The sequence below is a fragment of the Salmo salar genome, chromosome ssa14, assembly GCF_905237065.1.
Source record: "Salmo salar chromosome ssa14, Ssal_v3.1, whole genome shotgun sequence".
NCBI lineage: Eukaryota > Metazoa > Chordata > Actinopteri > Salmoniformes > Salmonidae > Salmo > Salmo salar.
The window spans coordinates 19,473,433-19,492,796 of NC_059455.1; the positions used below are offsets into that span (position 1 = coordinate 19,473,433).

At 41.8% G+C, this 19,364-nt stretch overlaps 2 protein-coding genes across 3 annotated transcripts in view; one reads left to right on the forward strand and one right to left on the reverse strand.

Moving 5' to 3' along the window:
• The first annotated feature begins 3,372 nt into the window (after window positions 1-3,372).
• On the forward strand, window positions 3,373-16,179 carry LOC106568831 (presequence protease, mitochondrial). Its single transcript, XM_014139534.2, has 27 exons — window positions 3,373-3,657; window positions 3,900-4,005; window positions 4,265-4,371; window positions 4,605-4,756; window positions 4,885-4,999; window positions 5,097-5,193; window positions 5,352-5,512; window positions 5,751-5,877; window positions 6,187-6,275; window positions 6,474-6,602; window positions 6,749-6,862; window positions 6,953-7,049; window positions 8,246-8,380; window positions 8,709-8,847; window positions 8,935-9,051; window positions 9,333-9,462; window positions 11,342-11,462; window positions 11,591-11,667; window positions 11,860-12,025; window positions 12,200-12,300; window positions 12,407-12,527; window positions 13,082-13,138; window positions 13,440-13,552; window positions 13,748-13,870; window positions 14,747-14,892; window positions 15,334-15,436; window positions 15,637-16,179. Exons 1-27 carry the CDS (start codon window positions 3,611-3,613, stop codon window positions 15,728-15,730), a joined length of 3,084 nt encoding a protein of 1,027 aa, XP_013995009.1. The 5' UTR covers window positions 3,373-3,610; the 3' UTR covers window positions 15,731-16,179.
• A 1,798-nt stretch (window positions 16,180-17,977) lies between these two features.
• Window positions 17,978-19,364, reverse strand: part of LOC106568830 (ATP-dependent 6-phosphofructokinase, platelet type) — a 49,096-nt gene continuing 47,709 nt past the window's right edge. For both annotated transcript variants that reach the window (XM_014139531.2, XM_014139533.2), the window contains one exon: window positions 17,978-18,926. In XM_014139531.2, coding sequence (XP_013995006.1) covers window positions 18,785-18,926 — 142 coding nt within the window. In that variant the 3' untranslated portion in view covers window positions 17,978-18,784. The remainder of the gene's footprint in view (window positions 18,927-19,364) is intronic.

Here is a 19,364-nt window from a genome sequence, read left to right on the forward strand (position 1 = left end):
TATGGACATGTTATGTTTTGAATACTTTACATTTATATCTGTGCTCGCAGGAAGGTGTTTGTGTCGCACAAATGTTTTCTTTGTGCCCATTAAAACTATGACATCTCGTCTTAATCACCTTTTGGTGCAACAAATTAAAACGGTTGAAAGAACAAGAGTCATCAAATTCACAAGTATTATCACAAACTCCTCAATTTAAAGGAACATGAATTCAAACACTCCCACTTCTCAACAATGCCATCTTGGTCCACATGTTACCCTTCTTCCTCTTCTTTGATATCATGGCGGTCCAAACATTTAAAGTGCATGCCACCACCTACTGTGCTGGAATGTACGATCAATTATGATCTACCCAATTCTGTACTACCATAAAAAAATATGTTCAAAACCAAACAAATCCCTACTAACTTCTACCACACCCTGCCCCTGCCCAAGCCCCCTACCGCATTAAACTTCATCTATTTCATACTGAACCACTCCAACCATAGGATTGTTCAGCATGTCAACAATCATTTCAACAGTAACGTTGGTTACCCCCAATATCTCTTTTACCGTCTCCAAATAACCTTCAACCTGGCATTTCTGCTTTCCACAACCCAAGTCGTATTGATAACCTTCCCAATAAAAGCTATGAAGTTAACTTTATTCATTATTAAAGTGTCCTTTGACACCACACATTCATGAGCACAAGATTTATGAACAGGCCTCAAAACCACGCCAGGACCAGCAGAAGCACAGCTCCGACAGTGTGTCCACTTACTGCAGGAACATCCATGTAAGCTCAATCAGTCCGCACTGTAGTTCTACTAATCTGTTTTACAGCCTCTGCATACAATACAATATGACTGATTCTATACCCCCCCCATTTAAAACACTGCAATGGGGATAGGACACATTTTCTGACATTGAAACTAAGGAATCCTATCTGTACTTTTCCAGGCAAAACCTTCTCAAACCTCAGCAGCACTGATGAGCTTTCACTTCTTTGAGCCGCTTTCCTACTGATCAACCTTTTGACCGCAATCACTACCGCCCTTCACATTTTCTTTAATATCATCTTTCTACATAGATATTGGGACCCCAGTGATGACTCCCCTCAACCTAGCATAAGCACCAGGGACATGGCTTTTAATCTTCTTCCCATTAAGTTATACCATTTGCATAATCTTCCCTTGCTGAGCATGGCTACCACAAAATATTAACAATCTACCATTTCCAATGAACCGGGCAAATTTGACTTCACCTCTTTCTTTTTCTACAGCAGTGGTTAGTCAGTTAGGGTGTAAATGAGGCCCTGTGGTCTCAAACACCATCACCACTTTCCACTCCAACACATTATTACTCTTGCTTCCTACCTTGGCCCTCTTTATGCTTTCTTTACTAGACGCTTTACTGCTTTCAGTATCATGATCTCTCTTCTTCCTACAGTACCATTCAGAAGTTTGGACACACCTACTCATTCAAGGGTTTTTCTTTATTTTTACTCTTTTTTACATTGTAGAATAATAGTGAAGACATCAAAACTATGAAATAACACATATGGAATCATGTAGTAACCAAACAAGTAAAAAAAAAAATATCTAAATATATTTTAGATTCTTCAAAGTAGCCACTCTTTGCCTTGATGACAGCTTTGCATCGTCTTGGCATTCTCTCAACCAGCTTCACCTGGAATGCTTTTCCAACAGTCTTGAAAGAGTTCCCACATTTGCTGAGCACTTCTTGGCTGCCTTTCCTTCATTCCGCGGTCTAACTCATCCCAAACCATCGCAATTGGGTTGAGGTCGGGTGATTGTGGAGGCCAGGTCATCTGATGCAGCACTCCATCACTCTCCTTCTTGGTCAAATAGCCCTTACACAGCCTGGAGGTCATTGTCCTGTTGAAAAACAAATGATAGTCCCACTAAGCGCAAACCAGATGGGATGGCGTATTGCTGCAGAATCACCAATAGTGTCACCATCAAAGCACCCCCATACCATCACACCTCCTCCTCCATGCTTCACAGTGGGAACCACACATGCGTTGATCATCCATTCACCTACTTTGCATCTCACAAATACGCGGTGGTTGGAACCAAAAATCTAACATTTGGACTCATCAGACCAAAGGACAGATTTCCACCGGTCTAATGTCCATTGCTTGTGTTTCTTGGCCCAAGCAAGTCTCTTCTTCCTATTTGTGTCCTTTAGTAGTGGTTTCATTGCAGCAATTCGACTATGAAGGCCTGATTCACGCAGTCTCCTCTGAACAGTTGATGTTTAGATGTGTCTGTTACTTGAACTCTGTGAAGCATTTATTTGGGCAACAATTTCTGAGGCTGGTAACTCTAATGAACTTATTCTCTGCGGCAGAGGTAACTCTGGGTCTTCCTTTCCTGTGGCAGTCCTCATGAGAGCCAGTTTCATCATATCACTTGATGGTTTTTGCGACTGCATTTGAAGAAACGTTCAAAGTTCTTGATATTTTCCAGATTGACTGACCTTCATGTCTTAAAGTAATGATGGACTGTCATTTCTCTTTGCTTATTTGAGCTGTTCTTGCCATAATACAGACTTGGTCTTTTACCAAATAGGGCTATCTTCTGTATATCACCCCTACCTTGTCACAACACAACTGATTGGCTCAAACACATTAAGAAGGAAAGAAATTCCACAAATGAACTTTTAACAAGGCACACCTGTTAATTGAAATGCATTCCAGGTGACTCCCTCATTAAGCTGGTTGAGAGAATGCCAAGAGTGTGCAAAGCTGTCATCATGGCAAAGTGGCTACTTTGAAGAATCTCAAATCTCAAATATATTTTTATTTGTTTAACACTTTCTTGCTTACTACACGATTCCATGTGTTATTTCATAGTTTCGATGTCGTCACTATTATTCTACAATGTAGAAAATAGTAAAAATAATGAAAAAGCCTAGAATGAGTAGGTGTGTCCTAACTTTTGCCTGGTGCTGTATGTCTTTCCACTACAGACCATTCCGGTCCTTGACCCTCATCCTCCTGCTCCATATCATCAGAACTGACACCCATATTGTTCGCATTGAAGTACAGCTAATGCTTCTCAAACATGTTCTCCACTTCTTCCGCACTACTCGCCGCACGCTAGCTACGTCCCGAACCACGTGTTGCCAGGTTAGTTGTACATTATTTTGGTGTTGCCCGTAAACTTCTGGACGTCATGGCGTTGTAACCGTCGTCATACCACGTTTACCCAATCATATCGGATGTTCTTACCTACTTAGCCAATAGAAAGTTAAGTTGTACAACACTGAAAGTCTAGTCCATCAACTCTAAATAGCAAGCCGCAATTTATGTAGATCTATAAACAACATGAACCCACACATAGTAATATCAATGAGTGACTTGGGTCAATACATGTATTAGTTTATCTGTCATTGCGCAGCTGACGCAACGTTGACATTGTCCACTTCAATTTCAGTGTGTCAACTAGCTACAACAGTATAGTCGGCATGAGAGGACATGGATGTGTAACTAACCAAAACGTGATTATTCTTTTTTAATAGTAGAGCTGTTCCGAGCGTAGTATTCTGATATGCCTGTGTACGGATAAATACCCATTATTTTTATTGTCGCTAAATTAAGGAAATAATGTTTAGGCAGAGTAAAACAGTTCTCCAGAAACTTCGATCTCTAAGGTGAGTAATGTAACGTTAGCTAGCTAGCCAGTCAGCTAGCCAGTTAAATACTGTAACGTTATATTCAAACACCTTTCCTTCAGTGGTGTCAAGTATATCGATGCTTTCCTTACACGTAGGTAAACCTGTACAGCTGTATTCTTGCTCTGTGTTCTGCTGTCTAGAAAGACACCTAAACAAATGTATAACGTGATGCAACAGCTGATGCAAGCCAGCAATGGTCTCTCTCTTGGCAAATCCAGTTTCCAGGGGCATAATCCATCATGGAGGTTCAGGAGCACCCCAGCAACAGAGAGGGTATTGCAGTACCAGGCAGGACAGAAGATCCATGGCTTCACAGTCAAGGAGGTGAAATGACCAAGTCATCACATTACTCACAACAGTGTTTCTCAGTCATGGTCCTGTTTTGCCCTAGCACTAAAACACCTGATTCCACTAATCAAACGCAAAAACAAAAGTGTGCATCCCTTTGGGACCCTAGGATTGGAAAACCCCAATCCACAACAAAAAGATCACCCTGATTCTGATCATCTTCACATTCAGTTTTAGTCAAGGGTTAGCGTAAGGTAAAGATAAAATGTGATCTTATCTTCCTGTATTTCTGCAGGTGGTTGCTGTTCCTGACCTGTTCCTTACAGCTGTCAAACTGACCCATGACAACACAGGCGCCCAGTATCTACACGCAGCTAGAGATGACAAAAACAATCTCTTTAGGTAATAAACCCACATTTGTGGGATTGTGCTTTATTTGGATTAGGTCAAATGTCATTTGGATTTGGTCAAATGTAACCTTGTCCCCTGGCTCAATTGCTACCATGACAGAGAGAGCAGGCAGGTGGAAAAGATTAGATCAAATTAAATGTTTAGTTTAATAACAAAGTACTTATTTTAAGACAATGCTTTTTGTAATGACAGTGTTTCCTTCTCTTGTCCTAACACCTTTGCAGTGTTCAGCTCAGGACGACCCCGATGGACAACACAGGGGTTCCACACATCCTGGAACACACAGTGTTGTGTGGCTCAGAGAAGTACCCCTGCAGAGACCCCTTCTTCAAGATGCTCAACAGATCCCTCTCCACCTTCATGAATGCATTCACAGGTTGTGTGTGTGTGTGTGTGTGTGTGTGTGTGTGTGTGTGTGTGTGTGTGTGTGTGTGTGTGTGTGTGTGTGTGTGTGTGTGTGATGAGAGAGAATGGTGTCTAAAAATCATTGTTTTTCATTCACAGCCAGTGATTTCACCATGTATCCATTCTCCACACAAAACGGGAAAGACTTCCAGAATCTCCTCTCCGTGTATCTGGATGCAGTGTTTTTCCCTTGTCTGGGGGAACTAGATTTTCGGTAAGTGTGATGTTTAAATAGATGCCTCTTTCATCATAATCAGTGACATCAGAAGTCTTGCCATTCACACCCTTGTCCTCAATGGGTTTCATTAAAGGCAGGAGGGATGGAGACTGGAGAATGAAAACCCTACAGATCCTACTTCCCCTTTGGTCTTCAAAGGAGTTGTCTTCAATGAAATGAAGGGTGCTTTTGTGAGTTATTTCTTTCCAAACTATTAATAGATATTTCATTGTATTTGTGATTAATTTGTGAGAATTAGGCTATGTTAATTACAGAATCATTTGCTCAGGAGATGGACAAATGGATGTCATATTGGAGTCTTACATTTCTTCTCTGTATGTAATTTCAGTCAGACAATGAGCAAGTGTATGCCCAGTACCTCCAGAACAAGCTGTATCCTGACCACACATATGGTGTGGTGTCTGGAGGGGAACCTCTGGCCATCCCTGACCTCTCTTGGGAGCAACTCAAGCACTTCCACGCCACACACTACCACCCCAGCAACGCAAGGTACAGTCTAACATGCTGCCACACTAGCTACTGCTCCATACTAGCAACACACTGTAAAGTACATTGTGATACACCATGACCTGCACAGTACACTGTCACACATTACCAATTAGCAATGCACGGCACAACACACTGTCACACACCCCAATATTAAATACTCGGTACAGTCACACTGTGTCTTGTCACACAACTCTGTTGGACCTTGGCAGTAACAGGGTTTTCCTTTTCTGCTCCTCAGGTTCTTCACCTACGGGGACATGCCCTTAGAGCAGCACCTGAAACAGATCCATGAGGAGGCTCTGTCCAAGTTTGAACGCACTGAGCCTAACACTGCTGTCCCTAACCAACCCCACTGGGACAGGCCTGTGAGTCTGCCCATTCAGTATCACTGTAGCTCAGTCAGTACCAGCTGTCAGATATTAGTTCATTCATTATCAGCTCCTAGATTTTCCAAATCTATTCTCTCAACTTGAGCAACTTTGGCAAGGTCTATGGTTTGGAAGTTTGAATACATTTCACTGTAATTGCTTATTTGAATGATATTGATGATAAGGTGCTGTTTGATAATGTTTTGATGTCTGTTTTTTTTATGTGTGAAGCCAAATATAAATTTCCACATTGTGTGGACAATAAAGCTTTTATAATTCTTGTAATTCTAATTGATTTGTCCACAGAGAGAGGACCATGTGACCTGCAGTCCTGATGCTATGGCGCCTGATGCATCCAAACAGAACACACTGTGTATGAGCTACCTGCTTGGAGAGTATGTAATGCTGATCTACTGCAACACTAACAGTTGTTTCTCTAAAATTGTGTCTGGGATAGTATACATTGGTCAGTTTTAAAGTGACTGTAACCTCAATTGGTGCGTACCGTGATTTACATATGCATTTTGGTCATTTAGCTTAAAATCAGTAAGTGATAATGTAGTGGTGTCATTCATGTGTTCTTCTTTCTGCAGTATCACAGATACGTTTGAGGGCTTCACCCTGAGTCTGATGTCCTCTCTGATGATCTCTGGACCCAACGCTCCCTTCTACAAGGCCCTTATAGAACCCAAGATAGGAACAGACTTTTCTTCTGTCGTAGGGTAGGTTCAAGTGGGAGGCGTTTAGAACTTGTTACATGAGAACAACATTCATAGTATTCTGGGGAGCAATGTAAGAAATGTTGTTTAAAGTGTTTGCCTTTTAAGTGAAACAGTATATACTTCATTTACCGGTGTATATTTTTCAGATATGATGGGAGCACCAAAGAGGCATCGTTCAGTATTGGCTTACAAGGAATGGCCGAAGAAGATATAGAGAAAGTCAAGCAAATCATCATCCAAACCTTTGATGAGATCATTGCGTAAGTGCACTTGCTGCTAATGTTTCTTGTAACTTTTGTCATCACAATAATGCCGTTTCATCTAACTGTACTTCCCTCCTAATGGTCCAGTAATGGATTTGAGGAGGAGAGGATAGAGGCCCTGCTTCATAAGATTGAGATCCAGATGAAACATCAGTCTACTAGCTTCGGCCTGTCTCTGGCCTCGGTGAGTACAGTACAGGGCCACAGCATGACTAGTTCCTTCCCTGTGCTGTTTTAACCATGAACAAGTCCTTGACAAGTCCCTAAACACACACATGTTCACCCTAAACAGAGATTAAATGTGCAGGGAATTAAGTTGTACAGTGAGCTCCTAAAGTATTTGGACAGTGACACATTATTTGTTGTGTTGGCTCTGTACTCCAGCACTTTGGATTTGAAATGATACAATGACTATGAGGTTAAAGTGCAGACTGTCACCTTTAATTTGAGGGTATTTTCATCAATATCGAGTTAACCGTTTCGAAATTACAGGACTTTTTGTACATAGTCCCCCATTTTTTAGGGGACCAAAAGTATTAGGTCAAATGTACTTTTATTTAACCTTTTATGTAACTAGGCAAGTCAGTTAAGAACACATTTTTATTTACGATGACGGCCTAACCCGGACAACGCTGGGCCAATTGTGTGCCGCCCTATGGGACTCCCAATCACGGCCGGTTGTGATACAGCCTGGAATCGAACCAGGGTCTGTAGTGACGCCTCCAGCACTGAGATGCAGTAAAAGTTAAGTATTTGGTCCCATATTCATAGCATGCAATGACTACATCAAGCTTGTGACTACAAATTTGTTTGGATGCATTTGCTGTTTCTTTTGGTTGTGTTTCAGATTATTTGGTGCCCAATGTGTCATTTTGGAGTCACTTTAATTGTAAATATGAATAGAATATGTTTCTAAACACTTCTACATTCATGTGGATGCTACCAATGTTATGGATAATCCTGAATGAATCGTGAATAATGATGAGTTGGAAAGTTAGATGCGCAAATTGTATCATTTCAAATCCAAAGTGCTGGAGTACAGAGACAAAACAACCAAAAATGTATCACTGTCCCAATGCTTTTGGAGCTCACTGTATATAAAGACAGACTCAAGAATGTACACACAACCATAGTGATTGTCCTGGGAGCACTCCTGTATACAGTATGACCTCTGGTAAGTTTAGTATTCCGTTAGTCAGCACCTCTCTAACTATGTTGGTGTTTTGTGTGGGTCAACTCATGCTTACTTGTCTCTGCTGTACATAACTTCCTGCTGGAACCACGATGGACACGCACAAACACACACACACACACACCTGGGCAGCTCTTGTGTACAATGTAACCATGTTTCACCCTGTGTTGTCGTCTCTCGGCTAACAGTACATAGCTTCCTGTTGGAACCATGATGGAGACCCGGTTCAGCTGCTGAAGATCAGCGACCGTGTGACCCAGTTCAGACAGGCCTTGAAGGACAACCCTCGCTTCCTCCAGGAGAAAGTCGTGCACTACTTCAAGGTGAGTAACCAGACAGGAGAAAATAAGTTGAGTTTTAAGTTTCAGTATAGACAGCATCTAAATCTGAATTACGTATGTAACAGGACATTCAACAAAACAAATCAATAAAGGAGATACAGCAGTCTCGTCAAGAAAGTTGAGAAGTTATCGTGCAGGGGTCATAGACCATGGTGTTGTTGAAAGCAGAACATGACATCATCGGTGTAATAATGTCATTTACATTATTTAGTGTTGTGGTCATGTCATGAGGGTCGTGTCATGTCATGAGGGTCGTGTCATGTCATGAGGGTCGTGTCATGTCATGAGGGTCATGTTTGTGCCCGTGCAGGATAATACTCACAGACTGACTCTGTCTATGAGTCCTGATGAGGCGTACCTGGAGAAACAGGTCAAAGCAGAGGAGGAGAAACTCCAGAAGAAGATACAGGCTCTGTCTGAGAGTGACAAGAAAGACATCTATGAGAAAGGTCAGTTCTACGTCTATAAAGGAGAATCGAGAGACTCGTTGACTTCATTATGAAAACATTTTTTATTTTGTGTTGTTTTCAATTCAGGTCTTGAGCTGCTGTCGATTCAGAGCAAGACCCAGGATGCTTCATGTCTCCCTGCCCTGAAAGTATCTGATATTGAGCCAACAATAGCAGTCACACGTGTGGAGATGGGCACTGCAGGTACAGTACTTACTGTATTAATGGATACACGCTGACGCTACACTCTAGTTACTCTGGGTTCTGAGATTACACTCTAGTCCACCCAGTCTGTCTGTTTTGATAGACTAAACCCCTCATTTAAAACAACATGCACGGGACTATGGATACGTTTTGATGTATAAACTCTGTAGCTCCCTGGAGAATCAGTCCTTGAAGTTCAACGTTAGGACACTCGGGTCATTTGTCTCATGGTTTTGCCTACCTTTGACATTTGTCCTGTTCTACTCTCTTCATCCCAATAGGAGGAGTGCCAGTACAGTACTGTGAGCAGCCCACCAATGGCATGGTCTACTTCAGAGCTATGTGTAGTCTCAACAGCCTCCCTGAGGACCTCAGACTATACGTGCCCCTCTTCTGCAGTGTCATCACCAAGTGAGTCCAGAACCAATCTGATATGAAAGATCATTTGTGTATTGTCCAGAAGGCTTAGCTCGTGTGGTTTCATATACATGTGTTGAAGGTAGAGGTCGACCGATTATGATTTTTCACCGCCAATACCGATTATTGCTGTACCAAAAAAAAAAAAACGATACCGATTAATCGGCCGATTTTTATATATATATATATATATATATATATATATATATATATATATATATATATATACTTGTAATACTGACAATTACAACAATACTGAATTAACAATGAACTATTTTATTTTAACTTAATATAATACATAAATAAAATCAATTTAGTCTCAAATAAATAATGAAACATGTTCAATTTGGCTTAAATAATGCAAAAACACAGTGTTGGAGAAGAAAGTAAAAGTGCAATATGTGCCATGTAAAAAAGCTAACGTTTAAGTTCCTTGCTCAGAACATGAGAACATATGAAAGCTGGTGGTTCAATATTCCCAGTTAAGAAGTTTTAGGTTGTAGTTATTATAGGAATTATGACGCATTGACTATTTCTCTCTATACCATTTGTATTTCATATACCTTTGACTATTGGATGTTCTTATAGGCACTATAGTATTGCCAGCCTAATCTTGGGAGTTGATAGGCTTGAAGTCATAAACAGCGCTGTGCCTCAAGCATTGCTAAGAGCTGCTGGCAAACGCAGTAAAGAGCTGTTTGAATGAATGCTTACGAGCCTGCTGCTGCCATTCACCGCTTAGTCAGACTGCTCTATCAAATATCAAATCATAGACTTAATTATAATAAACACACAGAAATACGAGCCTTTGGTCATTAATATGGTCAAATCCGGAAACTATCATTTCGAAAACAAAACGTTTATTCTTTCAGTGAAATAGGGAACCATTCCGTATTTTATCGAACGGGTGGCAACCCTAAGTCTACATATTGCTGTTACATTGCACAACCTTCAATGTTATGTCATAATTATGTAAAATTCAGGCAAATGAATTCCGGTCTTTGTTAGGAAGAAACACAGTTTGCAACGAGCCAGGCGGCCCAAACTGTTGCATATACCCTGACTCTGCTTGCACTGAACGCAAGAGAAGTGACACAATTGCCCTAGTTAATATTGCCTGCTAACATGCATTTATTTTAACTAAATATGCAGGTTTAAAAAAATATATACTTCTCTGTATTGATTTTAAGAAGGGCATTGATGTTTATGGTTAGCTACATTTGTGCAACGAATGCGCTTTTGTTAAATCATCCCCCGTTTGGCGAAGTAGGCTGTGATTCGATGATAAATTAACAGGCACCGCATTGATTATATGCAACGCAGGACAAGCTAGTTAACCGAGTAATATCATCAACCATGTGTAGTTAACTAGTGATTATGTGAAGATTGATTGTTTTTTTATAAGATAAGTTTAATGCTAGCTAGCAACTTACCTTGGCTCCTTGCAGCCACAAGGTCCTTTTGACGCTGCGCTCGTGTAACAGGTGGGCAGCCTGCCACGCAGTTTCCTCGTGGATTGCTATGTAATCGGCGTCCAAAAAGGCTGATTACCTATTGTTATGAAAACAACTTGAAATCGGCCCTAATTAATCGGTCTAGTCCTCTAGTTGAAGATAATGGAGGTAGTTGCAATTGTGATACAGACTATTGAGTATTTGTGTTGAGAATGTGTCAGTCTGGGTTACTGAGGTGATTGTGAGATGGCGTGCTGTGTTGGCTGTTAGGTCAGTAGAATTTGTGAAAAGGTCATGGGAGTGTGTGTTCTTTCTTGATGGGATGTAAGGTGTGTATGATAAGGAGTGTGTGTTGGTCCAGTGTGGCTGTAAAATGAGATAATTTAAATAATGATAATTGAGAAGGTGTGTTATTTCAGGATGGGCTGTGGAGGGCTGGACTACAGGCAGCAGGACCAGCAGATGGAGCTGAAGACAGGAGGCATGTCCATCTCCACATCAGTCACCCCTGACTACTCTAACATGGATATGTATGAACAGGTCAGTCCCCAGCCAGTCAGCAAGCCAGTCAGTCAGTCAGTCACCATAAAGCCTAGTTTATTCCCTACACAAGTACGCAATGCAATTGGCTACTAGAAAGAGCATTCTCAATCACCTCTGGTTCACAGGGAGTCCTCCTTTCATCTTCCTGCCTGGAGAGGAATCTTCCTGATATGTTTCACCTGTGGAGTGACATATTCAACAGGTAGGCTCACATGTCCAGTAGAATAATACCATGGAACAGTATTACATGGTTATATGTTCTTATCAGATAATTATCAATCTGTAAATAATCCATCTATCACTAATAATCCACATGTCCATTGTTTTCTAATAAGTCATTTGATTGATATTATTTGAGCCCTTGTCCCGCTCTGCTCTGACCCTTGACCCACAGCCCGCACTTTGATGACGAGGAGCGTCTGCGTGTGCTGGTCATGATGTCGGCGCAGGAACTGGCCAATGGGATCTCTAATTCTGGTCACATGTATGCCATGACACGGGCAGCTCGCAACCTTACCCCAACAGGAGAACTACAGGAGACCTTCGGAGGGATGGAGCAGGTGAGAGGGGGGAGGACTGTGGTGAAGTCAGACCATGTAACCTGAGGGTCAACAAGCGAAGAGAAAGCTCTAATGACGAAGGACACTGGTATTGTACCCTCTGAATGAGAATATAATGCACTTCTGTACCCTCAAATGAAAAATCTCAGGTATCTTGTGCATCTTGAATATCAGGTCAAGTTTATGAAGAGGGTTGCAGAGATGCCAGACCTCACCCAAGTTCTACGGACACTTCCTAGAATCAAGAGACACATTCTCAACCCACTGAACATGAGGTGGGTAAAGTCTTTACACGTGACAGTTACTTATCAAAGGTTAAGATTTTACTCTGATTTCTCTATGTTGACTTTACGTAAAGTGTTTTACAACTTCTTCGGACAGATGTGCGGTTAACGCAACACCGCAGAAGATGTCTAATACCGCTGGACAGTTGGATAACTTAATGTTTAATGTTGCTTCCAATAAGAAGGATCGCAAACCAGTCCAGTCCAATATCACTGAGGTATGAATTTGTCACACTATCTTGGTACTGTACTGAGACTGCACTATAACCAATTGGAATGAGTACTGTGGGTTTGTCACAAGTAGCACCCTATTCCCTACATAGTGCGCTATTTTTGTGTCACGTCTGCTCCCGCTCTTCCCCCCCTGCATCACGCACTCCTATCATCCATTACGCAGACCTACCTTCCCTCATCACGTGCATCAGCGATATTGGACTCACCTGGACTCACTCATCACCTGTTATTACCTCCCCTATATTTGTCAGTTCCCCAGCTCTGTTCCCCGCTTCTGCATTGATTGTCTTTTGTTTGTGTTACCTGTTTGCTGACGCTGTTCCTGTCTCGTTCCATGTCCGTTATTTATTAAATGTTTTACTCCCCGTACCTGCTCCATCTCTCCAGCATCATTCCATGTGACATTTTGACCAGAGCCCATAGGAATCTGGTCAAAAGAAGTGCGCTGTGTAGAGAATAGGGTCGCATTTGGGATGAAGCCTGTATTTCACTGTGAGTTGACAGGATTTTTCATTCACTTTTCTTTTGATCCTAACAGAGACCTCTTGACCCACTGGCACCCCCTGGATCTGGCCCAAGTAGAAAACTTGTCGCTGTGCGTATCGCCTCCACTTTTAAACTAGGCCCCGGGGCCGTATGTACTGTATAGAGCATCTCAATAGGAATACTGATTTAGGATCAGTTTTGCCTTTTAGATCACAATCAATAAGATTACATCGTGGACAGGGGACTTGATCCTAGATCAGCACTCCTACTCTCAGACACTTGATCCATACAGCCCCTGAACATTAGTTTGATCTTACTTTCATTGTTGTTAAGTAACACTTATCATTGGTCTCTGACCTCCATATTCTACCATTAAGCTAATGTGAGTGTGTTTGATCATCCCCACACAGGAGCCCAACTTCAAGCCCTGCCAGATGAAGACATTTTTCCCAATGCCCTTCCCAATCAACTTTGTCAGCGAGTGTATCCGCACCGTGCCCTTCACCCATGAGGACTGTGCCAGGTGACTGTCTTAATACTGTGTTAAGCTATCGCCCTAGTAGTTCATGTTCCATGTCTTTCCAAACCCTCTCGGATCCATGTTTACATTTACTAGGGTTCCAAAATGCTGGTTACTTTAGAAAATGCACGAAACCCAGAATCCTTCAACCAGGGTTTCTGGAAAACTTAGCCATGCTCTGCCCCCTGTCTCCCTCAGCCTGAATATCCTGGCCCGGATGATGACGGCTAAGTACCTGCACGGAGAGATCAGAGAAAAGGGTGGGGCCTACGGTGGAGGGGCCAGGATGGGAGGAGGACTATTCACCTTCTATTCATACAGGTGTGTAGTGTATTAATGTACTGTAATAAGACAGGATTATATCGTATTCAAAGAGGTTTTAACAGTTGTTAACCAGATTAAAACATGACAGAGTCAATGTCGAAGGAAATTCTCCAAAACTGGAACTTTTCAGGAAATGGAAAATAATACATGCAATCACGAAACATCGGAACTATTTTGAATGCTTTTTCTTGATCTTAGAGTCATGAAATTGTTAGTTTTTACTCCGTTTATTTAGTACCTAACGGACAACCAGGAAAAGCTAAAACCAAGTTTATTCACCCAATGGGTCAGAGAGCTGAACAGGCAAAGACATGTTCCCACACGTGCATGTATGTATACCCCACTTTAGGTGGAGTCTTCTCCTTCTCTCTAAACATTACATCTTCATTGCTAGGCAGGAAGTTAAGTGATGTTGGTAATAAACTGTTCCTTCTGCCTTCATGTGACCCGACCTGACCTCTGCCCCCATTCCTCACTAATCCACAGCTATCCATCCTTATCAGTGACGACAACCATGTGATTGCCTTTCCCTTCCTCAGTAACATTCCAAGCCCCTGACTCATATCCAACCTTTATTGACCCACCATATACATTCCTCCTACAGATAACCATTCACTTCTGATGTAGCAAGTATTTCAAATTACAACCCAACAACTGAAAGCAGACTGTGGCACTTCTCCTTTCCATAGGATACCTGATGTCTAACAATAACATGTTCTGACAGAACGTAAACGTTCTGCATTTCATATTTCACGTTTAGAAGTCAGAACCTATCAAAATGTTCAGAGTACATTAAGTGGAGTTATTCATTAAAATGTGAATGCATTAGATAACTTGTCATATTTAATTTGCATGCCCCTGTGTTTATTTCAGAGACCCCAACACGGTGCAGACTCTGTCAGCTTTCCGTAAGGGTGTGGACTGGGCCATATCAGGACAGTTTACCCAGCAGGACATCAATGAGGCCAAGCTGTCCGTGTTCTCAGCCGTGGACTCCCCCGTCGCCCCCTCCGATAAAGGTAGAGCACCATATTCCCTATTTAGTGCACTACTTTTGACCAGAGACCTATGAGTACCCCTATGGGCCCTGGTTTAAAGTAGTGCACTATGTAGGGAATAAGGTGCCATTTGGGACTCACTCAGAGCCTTCCATACTGAACTGAAACCCCACTGGATGACAAATACTACAGCTGACAAAAGATGGGCCCTTCCTTATCTCTCCTGGAGTCGCCTAAATCCCAGCTCTAAACCTCTTTACCTGACATTTAACATGTTGTTTGTTTATGTCCTGTTAACTTTTACTGTACATGAGGACAGCACTGGACACATTTACAGTGTCTACAAAGAGATACATTTCATTAGAGACTTCTAAATGACATGTTATAAATAGACCAAAACAAAGAGATGAAATAGACCGACTGTCAATCCATGTCTTGACACATCACACCACCGTGTTGCAGGTATGGGCCGTTTCCTGAGTGGAATCACAGATGAGCTGAAACAGGCCCACAGAGAGAGACTCTTTGCTGTCACAGACAAGAGCATTGTCGATGTGGCTGGCAGGTAATGTAGTTTTGGTTGAATATAATTTCAAGTGTTGAATTTGTAATACAGATATGAATCTGTTTTTTGTGCTCCAACTACATTTTACCATGAATTTGTCTTTTTTGAAATTGTCCCTAGGTAAACCATATTATTGGCCTGAATAAAATGTTATATGCAGAAAATGGCCATTTAATATTTGGGATTTATGTTTTACACAGGTACCTTGGCATTGGACAAAGGACATGTGGAGTTGCTATTCTGGGCCCCGAGAATGACACCATCAAGAAAGACCCCTCATGGGTGGTAAAATAACCAGACATGGAATTATCCACTTTTGTATTTTCCAATTAAGCGACTTCAGAGGCACTGTGTCATAAGATGGTTAACATCAATGTTACTTGATTGTCCTGAATAACTGGACTGTGTCCGGTAATAATATAACTTGAATTGTATTGAATTAACCAGAAAGTCTATTGGTTTTTGGGCAAAAACGGAATGCGCACAACAGAGAACAGATGGTCCGATAGATAACATTACGCCTAACCTCACCTCGATACCATATTCATAATATACAATTATGACAACATACATTTCATTTATTAGTGTACTTTCTAGACATAGACTCACCTCTGGCTTCTAAATGTATGTACAAAGATGGCCTCTGTCTATTGAAATACTGTATTTCCATAGGGTACATATACTGAACATTTAAAGTGTTGGTCCCATGTTTTATGAGCAGAAATAAAAGATCCCAGACATTTTCCATGCACATAAAAAAACACATTTCTCTCCAAAAATGTGTTTACTTCCTGGTTATAGAGCATTTCTCCTTTGCCAAGATAATCCATCCACCTGACAGCTGTGGCATATCAAGAAGCTGATTAAACAGCATGATAATTACATAGGTGCACCTTGTGCTGGGGACAATAAAAGGCCACTCTAAAATGTGCAGTTTTTTCACACAACACAATTCCACAGATGTCTCATGTTTTGAGGGAGCATGCAGTTGGCATTCTGACTGCAGGAATGTCTACCTGAGCTGTTGTCAGAGAATTTAATGTAAATTTCTCTTCCATAAACCGCCTCCAACGTCATTTTAGAGAATTTGGCAGTATGTCCAACCGGCCTCACAACAGCCGACCGCGTGTAACCACGCCAGCCCAGGACCTCCACATCCGGATTCTTCACCTGCGGGATGATCTGAGACCAGCCACCCAGACAGCTGATGAAACTGAGTGTTTGCAAAACCAAAGTATTTCTGCACAAACTGTAAGAAACCATCTCTGGGAAGCTCATCTGCATGCTCGTCATCCTCACCAGGGTCTTGACCTGTCTGCAGTTCGGTGACTTCAGTGGGCAAATGCTCACTTTCAAGGGCTATTTTCAGCATGATAATGCATGGCCCCATCTCGCAAGGATCTGTACCCAATATTCCTGGAGGCTGAAATTGTCCAAGTTCTTCCATGGCCTGCATACTCACCAGACATGTCACCCATTAAGCATGTTTGGTATGCTCTGGATCGACGTGTATGACAGCGTGTGTGTAACAGTTCCCGCCAATATCCAGCAACTTCACACAGCCATTCAAGAGTGGGACAACATTCCTCAGGCCACAATCAACAGCCTGATCAACTCTATGTGAAGGAGACGTGTCGCGCTGCATGAGGCAAATGGTTTTCTGATCCACGCCCCTACTTTTTTTTTTTGGAATCTGACCAACAGATGCGTATCTGTGTTCCCAATCATGTGAAATCCATAGATTAGGGCCTAATTTATTTATTTCAATTGATTGATTTCATTATAACTGTAACTCAGTCAAATTTTTGAAATTGTTGCACGTTGCATTGATATTTGTGTTCAGTGTTTGTATAAAATATGACCATTAAATGATCATGTTATACAACAACAATGTGTCATTTATGATATACAGTACCAGTCAAAAGTTTGGACACACCTACTCATTCAATGGTTTTTCTTTATTTTTACTATTTTCTGCCTTGTAGAATAATAGTGAAGACATTAAAACTATTAAATAACACATAGAATCATGTAGTAACCAAAAAAGTGTTAAACAAATCAAAATATATTTTACATTTGAGATTCTTCAAAGTAGCCACCCTTTGCCTTGATGACAGCTCTGCACACTCTTGGCAATGCTTGCACCTTATGGTACAGCGGGGACTGTGAAGCAACACTAACATAGGCACAAACACATGCATACACACACGATAACATCCGCACTATACACACACGTACGCATGGATTTTGTGTTATAGATATGTGGTAGTGGCGTATGGGCCTGAGGGCACACACTTAGTGTGTTGTGAATTCGGTAATGAATGTAAATTGTATAACTGCCTTAATTTTGCCGGACCACATGAAGAGTAGCTGCGGCCTTGGCAGCAGCTAATGGGGATCCATAATAAATACAAATACAGCGGTCAGTCGGTTTCACAAGGCTTTGAACTTCCATCTCTATACCAGACACAATTCTACATGCATTTTTATTCTGTGAGATTTACATGCCCTCCTCTGATCTCATGTATAGTGTTGATGCGATTCAGGTTTCACAAGTATTCTTTTATTGGAGAAAACACACAGTGAGTCAACATATTAGAACTATATATATTGCATAATAATGGCTTTCACAAATGCATCATCCTCAACAAAGCAACATAATACAGCAGCAGAACAAACATGACCCAGGGCTCTATTCAATCTGTATCGCTGAAGCGATGTAAAGGTAATTTCCTACTGAGCCGACATGTGCAGCTAACGCGGGAACATTGCACTTCAATCACGCTGTAACGCTGAATTTCTGCAACACGGATTGAATACAGACCCTACTCTTAAGTGCCACAAACTGCTTACAGAGTAAAAAAACCTCTGTTCTTTTTTTTATTTGGGTGAACTATCCCTTTAAGTGCCACACAGCCCAGGTTTGATACAAAGTGCAAGTATAGAGTAACAACACACAGTGGAATAGACCTACAGTAGGTGATGGGAGACACAGTCAGCTCTCCCTTTAGAAGAAAATAGAGAGGGAAGAATAACCTATGGGAGTTGACAAGCTACATCCTGATTCTCCACCTTTTTCCAGAAGTGTGCACTTGCACACTCCCAGTCATGAATTTAAAAGCATAAGTGTTGGCTGGAAGCAGTTTTCACCATTGTAAAACCCATAAGAGAAAGTGTGCAAGTGCATATGAAGGGTGGAGTTTCTGAGGAGACATGAGAATGGGATGGACTGAAAAGTGCTGGTAAGAGTTACCATGATAAAGGCTAAGTTACACTGAATAGATCAGCTCAAAGCAGCCCAACCCTCTAGTCTAGACTAGCTATCTGCTGGTCAGACTGCTGGTCAGTTCAGTCTGCCTTCTTGGGCCTGACCCGGGTCACTGGCTCCAGCTGGCCAGAGTCAGACACATCGTAGCTGGTCTTGTACTTAGCCAGGATCTTCATCAGGGGGTGAAGCTTCAACCACCACTGTTCCTTAGGGATCCTGTGGCTATACACACACACACACACACACACACACACACACACACACACACACACACACACACACACACACACACACACACACACACACACACACACACAGAGAGAGAGAGAATGATAAGAGACACACACATACTGTGTATGAGAGACCTAAAAGAGACCATAAAGACAATTTAATTTGCCACTGTACGTTTGAACAGGTGGACGTTGTAAGGAGTTGTAAGCGGCTGATCGTTGGACTACAACGGTGCTGTAGTTGAGTGGGTCGAGCGGTTCAAGTTCCTTGGTGTCCACATCACAAACAACCTATTATGGTCCAAACACACCAAGACAGTCGTGAAGAGGGCACGACAACACCTTTTCCCTCTCAGGAGACTGAAAAGATTTGGCATGGGTCCCCAGATCCTCAAAAAGTTCTACAACTGCACCATCTAGAGCATCGGTT